General features: G+C 39.3%; 1 protein-coding gene across 3 annotated transcripts in view; it reads right to left on the minus strand.

Annotated features, from left to right (window-relative positions):
• The window catches only part of Usp32 (ubiquitin specific peptidase 32), a 209,852-nt gene that overhangs the window by 13,599 nt on the left and 189,415 nt on the right, over positions 1–6,838 (minus strand). For all 3 annotated transcript variants that reach the window (XM_023703132.1, XM_023703130.1, XM_004643016.2), the window contains exons 27-29: positions 6,476–6,660; positions 2,312–2,398; positions 1,018–1,138 (exon numbers count right to left, since the gene is read on the minus strand). In XM_023703132.1, the coding sequence (XP_023558900.1) occupies positions 1,018–1,138; positions 2,312–2,398; positions 6,476–6,660 (393 nt within the window). The remainder of the gene's footprint in view (positions 1–1,017; positions 1,139–2,311; positions 2,399–6,475; positions 6,661–6,838) is intronic.

Consider the following 6,838-nt stretch of genomic DNA (forward strand, 5'->3'; position numbering starts at 1 on the left):
TGTGTGTGTGTGTGTGTGTGTGTGTGTGTGTGGCCAGCTCAGCCCACCAGGGGGTGGGGCTGGCTGGCATGGGGTGCTGGGGGATTGAACCACGGTCCCTGTGCATTGCCAAGCTTGTTTCAAGTAGGTGCTTTAGACCACTGAGCCATCTCTCCAGCCCCTCTGTTTTATATTTTAAAAGTATTCTTTAGTAAAGTTTCTTTAAAGAGATGCTGGGTGTGGTGGTGCATGCCTGTAATCCCAGCACTTTGAGGCTGATGCAGGAGGATCACTGTGAGTTTAAGACCAGCCCGGGCTACAAATTGAGCTCAAGGCTATCCTGAACTACATAGTGAGATCCTGTCTCAAAAAGACAGAAAAAAAATCTTTAATTTTTGTTATCAGCATGTTCATTAAAAATAGCAGCTATCAGGGCTGGCAATATAGCTCAGTGGACTAAGTGCCTACTTAGTCAAGTGAAGGGACCTGTGGCACCACATGCCACACAGGTCCCGCTCCTGGGTGCACTGAGCCGGCCATCGAGTCCAGGCATGGTGGTGCATGAATATAATCCCAGTGCTGAGGAGGCTGAAAACAGGAGGATCACTATGTGTTGGAGCCGTGTAATGTATATGTCGCAAATACATTAAAATAATAATAATAACAATAATAATAATAATAGCAGCTATCATTGTAGGATATACACTAAGTAATTGTGGTCATCAAATGCTAGAGCTTCAATGATATTTTTAATCAACAGGCAGAAAAATGTTTAGCACTATGTCGTGGTCAGAGATTATGTCTTAATTATAATGCTTGATTCAAGATTTACTTGTGATTAATATTTTTGAAATTTAATGCCTAATATAATTACTTTCCAATATTGGGGGAAAAAATTCCCAAGAAATCATGTCAATATGTAAGTGGCACACAGAGTCCCAATAATTACTTTTCTGGTTGTTTTACACTGTTGTAGAGTTAAGCTGGGAAAAATTGCACATGTGAAAACCCCCTTCTTAGATGGGCCTGAGCACTTACTCTTTCTTGTGATGTTTGATAACGGAGGTGAAGGGCTGTGGGGTCCCAATCCACAGCAATATAGGCATTTCCAATGAAAGCTTTGTCTTCCCCACAATCAATTTTACAGCCTCTACAAAATCTAAAAGGAATGAAAAGTCACACATGAATAAATAATTGTGAAGGAATATAAATTTTCTTAATCAAAAATATTCTTTCTTCCTACTTTTCTACTTTCCTCTTAGCTTCAGAATTTGTCATGGGTTTTTCTTTTCTTTAATGCATTTTGAATAGGGTATACAGGAACTCACAGTGATCCTCCTGTTTTCGGCCTCCCAAGTGCTGGGAACACAGGCATGTGCCACCATGCCCAGTTGCAGTGCGCCCCGTGGGTGGGGCCAGCACTGCAAGCCGGGGATCAAACCCCAGTCCTTGCTTCTGCCTAAGCAGGCACTTTAGTCCACTAATGAAAGGGACTCTGACACATTTAGTAATATTTATTAATCATTATTTCAGGGAATTATACTCATCACCTCTAATAAATCTTTGATTTTATAAAGCACTTGACAAAGGTTTGATAACATAAGAAGACAGGAGGTTAAAACAAGTAAGTTATATATATATATATATATATATATATATATGACTTGGTTATTTGAGATCATCTGCTCTAAAGAAATTCTATATTAAATTATTAATGGTCTGAGGTAGGGTAATATCTAACAATGCTTACTTCTTGTTTGTAAAATGGCACATTGAGCAAATGCAAATAAAAATTTATGGAGTTGCATAGAGGAAGACATGAAGAAGTCCTAGTTCCCAATTCCTATTCAGTCTGTTAGGACTATTCCAATTCTTTAATAATTGACTTCAGTATTGTCAGGCATTTTCCCAATTAATTTATGTAACTCTTCTAAAAACAAGCTGGGTGTGGTGGCGCATGCCTGCAATTCCGGCACTTAGGAGGATCACCGGGTGAGTTCAAGGCCAGTCTGAACTACAAAGCAAGACACTGTTTCAAAAAACTAGAACTGCCAAACTGATCTTTTTTTTTTTTTTTAAATATTACAGAGAGAGGGTCTCACTGTATAGTTCAGGCTTGAGCTCACTTTGCAGCCCAGGCTTATCTCAAACTTGCAACCCTCCTGCTTCAGCCTCCTCAAGGGCTGGGATTACAGGCATGTGCCACCATGACCAGCTTCCTAAATTTATTTCAAGTTTCTCACTATTCACTATTATTTCTCAAAACTGGAAGTTTATAAAAATTTGAAGCTATAATTCTACTAAAACTTTTCTTTAGCAGAGGCCACTTTACCTATACCATGGACATGAAGCACAGGAGTTTCCATCTTTCTGCACAACTCGTAGAGTGAAAGGATACTGATAGCCCATACTGTCATCACTGAAACAAAAAACACACACACACACAGAAAAAAAAAAAAAGAGAGAGAGAGAGAGAGATTTGGTTTGAGATCCAATTCTTTTTCATTTTCTCTAAAAGTGATCATAGGAAACAGCATGCGCCTGAACAGGAAGCTCATGCTGATGGCTCAGTGCCACTTACCCTAATCCATTACTGCAGCTCTGTATGAGCTACATTAGGCTATGTTCTTGCTTACAGAAGGCTACACATACTAGATTGCCAGACGTCCCTAAAGAGTCCAAATTTTATACGCTAATTATTAAATGAAACATCAATTATCCTTCAGCCTTAATTTGATCAGCAGACCTAATTCGCATTAGACTAAGACCTTTCCATGCCAAGAGTCCTGACATATCACAGAAGATATAAGGCTTTCTATGCAGAAGCCTTCTTCAGTTTCTGTTAGTTGTACATGTAAACTTGTTCTCTGCTCTAACTACTCAAAGCTGTAAGCAAAATACTATTCTTGGAGTAACCTAACTGCTACCAACTGTATCAAGATAGCCTTATGAGTTGTCTAAATTTAAAAAAAATTCTAAGTTTTGCTTCAATAAGAAGCAATGTAACAGCTTATACATATTACATTTTAAGTTACACAATTCTTGGGCTAGGTTAAGCTCAGTGGTACAGCGAATGTTGAAATGCAAGGCCCTAGGTTCAAGGGTCAAAACACTCCACAAAAGAGCTCTCTCGTCCAGGAAGATAACTCAGTAGAATAAGCGCTTGCCTGGCAAGTACAAGGTCCTGAGTTCAATCCCCAGTTCCACAAAAAACAAACAAACAAAAGAGTTCTCTTTACACTAAATAATATTTACAGTTCATAAAGCTGAAGGGAGAAAAAGCAATGCAACACAGGTAAAAGCAATATATGTTATAGCTCATTTGGCAGTTGGTAGTGGCTGTCACATGGCTGCTGAAAGTAATGAAATCACAACAAAGACTCACCCTAAAGGCAAAAGTGAGTACTACAACAAACACAAGCAGTCCCTATCTTTCCACCTAACTACCTATCTGATGAATGGCTGTTGATAGCCTTTTACTGTCCCGTATGATGTCCAAATGAAGTCAAGCATGAAGAATCAAAAGACAGTGCAGCAACATGATTGTGTAGCATTCCCAAAGGAATCGCGCCACCATTAAACAAAAATAATGTCCCTCCTACTATAGTTTGGATCTTGATCACCTCCCAAAGGTCGCTCTGTTGGAGGCTTGGTCTCCAGCCTGTGCTGTTGCTGAGAGGTGGTGGAACCTTTAGGAGTCAAGATCTAGTGAAAGAGGTTAGGTCGCTGTGGTGGTCCACTGCAGGGATACCGGGACCCAGGTCTCCTATCTGCCTTCTAGCTGCCACTTGGTCACTTATTCATTCTCTAGGGCCAAAAGTGCCAACACCAACCAATCACAGGCCAAAACTTTCAAAACTGAGCAAAAATAAATCTTTCCCACTTTTTTTTTGAGACAGGGTCTCATTATGTAGGGCAAGCTGTCCTTGAACTCACTATATAGCCCAGGCTAGCTTCAAACTTGGAGTAATCTGTCTGTCTCAAATAGGCATGTGCTACCATGTCCAGCTTTTAAACTTTCCTCTCTTTAACTTGGCCTTCTCAGGTATTTGTTACAGTAAGGCAAAGCTAACAGCCCATCCCAAGCCTCCGTATGATCTTGATCTGTAATCTATTTTTTGTCTCTATATATTTGCTTATTACAGATACTGCATGAAAATAAAATACTTGACCGTTTGTACCTGATTTCTTTGATTTATCATTATGTTTCCATGCTTCCTGTTGCTACACATATCAGCAACTCACTCTTTTTGATAGGTGGATAATAGTCTACTGTACAATAGACTATACTTTGTAAATCCATTTATCTGTTGAGTTCAACACTTGAGTTGTCACCAGTTTTTGGCTATTGTGACCCATTGGATTTTTTGATGGAAATCAGAGGCATTTTATAACTGTTTCAGTGTGTCCTTCTGGAGGTAAGCTTCTATTATCTTTGTAAAGGCCACTCCAACCTTCATGCCTTTATCTATACTGTTCCACTAAGACAGATTTCACAAAGGTCACCAAAGATTGTCATTTATGAAATGCAGTGGGCAATTCTGAGTTCTCTTCTTAATTTATGATCTGAAACAACTGACTAATCAATCACTTCTTCCTTGAAATACTCTCTTCACTCAATTTTGGTTAACTGCTGATTCCTCGTTTCCTTGTATAGCTGCTCCTTCTCCTTCCTCATTTCAAGCTCCAATAGGAACTAGACCTTGGGCATCTTCTATATCTAATCCTCATTCTTAAGGGATATCATCCCATCTTGGGGCTTTAAATACCATCTAGCTGATGACACCTATATTTGCATCTCCAGAAAAGGACATTCACTGAATTTCTCACTTGAGTAACAACAGATATCTTCAATTTAACTTGACTCTATCCTTTTTGCCAAAATATGCTGTTGCTTTGTTTCATTAAATGGTACCATCATCCACAAACAAGTGCTCAAGCTAAAAGTTAGCTTAGATTACTCTTTCTCTCATAATCCATATCTAATTCACTAGCAAATCCTGGGAAAAGCCCTTGGATTTAAGTAGACTCTTGGGGCCAGGGAGATGGCTCAGTGGAATAAGTACTTCCCTGACAAACACAAGGGCCTGAGTTCAATCCCTCGTTCCGCAAAAATAAATAAATAAATAAATAAATAAATAAATAAATAAATATTAGACTTTCACTTCAAATTTAATCTCACCCCAAAGTAATTTTACTGAACACAAATCCATCAATCAAATTATTTATTATTTAGATTTACCTTAAACCCTATTTAACCAGCAAGACATACTATAACAAAGAACCTTTTACCTAGCTGAACTCTCATTTACACCATGATAGTAAATAAATGACGTGCGATTTAACTGATATAAATAAGGCACCTATAATCTCAATGAAGTAAATGCATTTACTAATCCAATAGAGTAAGTGGTAGGAGTAGTGGAAAAATCTATATAAAATGTGTATTATCTTTATTTAAATTCATAAAATTACCTCATTTTAAAACAACACAGTATAGGTGCTAGCCAGATAGCTCAGCAGATTAAAGTGCCTGTTTAGGCAGATGCAGGGGTCGGAGGTTTGATCCCTGGCCTGCCCTGCCAGCCCCGTCCCCACGGCATGCTGAGATGGAGCTTGAGACTGGGTGAGGTGGCACGCACCTGTAATCCCAGTGCTTGAGAAGCTGAAAACAGGAGAATCACTACAAGTCCAATCTGTGTAGTGAGACTCTGTAGACCCTGCACTAAATAAAAAAAAAAAAAAAAAAAAGTATGGAAATAATTCAAATGAATCATGTGTAATGTGGCATGAGACTTTAGAGTTCATGACAGATAAGTACACTGTCACTCCCATTCCAGACAATTGAGATGTTGATGTGATACAAATTTTCTGGAAAATTCACATTAATTAATTAATTAATTGTGGTACTGGGGATTAAGCCCAAGCCTTTGCACTGAGCTACATCCTCACCCTATTTTGTTTTTTTACTTTAGAGACAGAGTCTGCTAAGTCATTAAGTTGCTCAAACTAAGCTCAAACTTGCAATCGTCCTGCAGGGAGATTATCCCATCTTGGGGCTTTAAATACCAACTGTTTAATGACACCTATATTTGTATCTTCAGAAAAGGAAACTCACTGCATTTCTCACTTGAATATAACAACAGATATCTGTCAGCCTCCTAGACAGTGTGGGGATGACAGGCATGGACTACTATGCCTGACTTCATATTCTCTACTATTCTAATAACAGGCGACAAGGATATTACCTGAAGCAGTAGCAGTAGGGTGTTAGCTAAAAGATTAGAGAATTACTAGACACTGCAATGTGTAGATGACAAGAAGCAGCTGTATTTTTTACTCAAAATATTAAAGCAAATGAAATATGGGCTCTCTGAATGGTTCTTCCAAGAATGATTAACTTGGCGTAGAATGGGCCATATTATCATACAGAATTCATATAAATTATTCTTCTAGAGTTTGGAAACCACAAACTGAGGCTAATCCATGAACTTACCAATCCTGAGCATGGTTACTAGCTTCCTGAGGTGGGAGTGGGCTGGCTAGTCGAGATACTTGAATCCAAACTGCATCATAAAGGTCTTTTTTCCGTGTATGGACAGTACAGGGAACAATCAATGGCATTCCAAAGAGGCTGGGCCGATTCTTCTGTGATGACAGGAAATACAGTTCTGTCCTCATCTAAAGAAGAGAGTGTGGGGCTGGTGAGATGGCTCAGTGGTCTAAAGCACCTACTTGGAACAAGCTAAGCTAAGCAAAGCACAGGGACCGTGGCTCAATCCCCAGCACCACATGCCAGCCAGCCCCGCCCCCTGGTGGGCTGAGCTGGTCACACACACACACACACACACACACACAC

The sequence above is a fragment of the Octodon degus genome, unplaced genomic scaffold (genome assembly GCF_000260255.1).
Source record: "Octodon degus isolate 3935 unplaced genomic scaffold, OctDeg1.0 scaffold00164, whole genome shotgun sequence".
NCBI lineage: Eukaryota > Metazoa > Chordata > Mammalia > Rodentia > Octodontidae > Octodon > Octodon degus.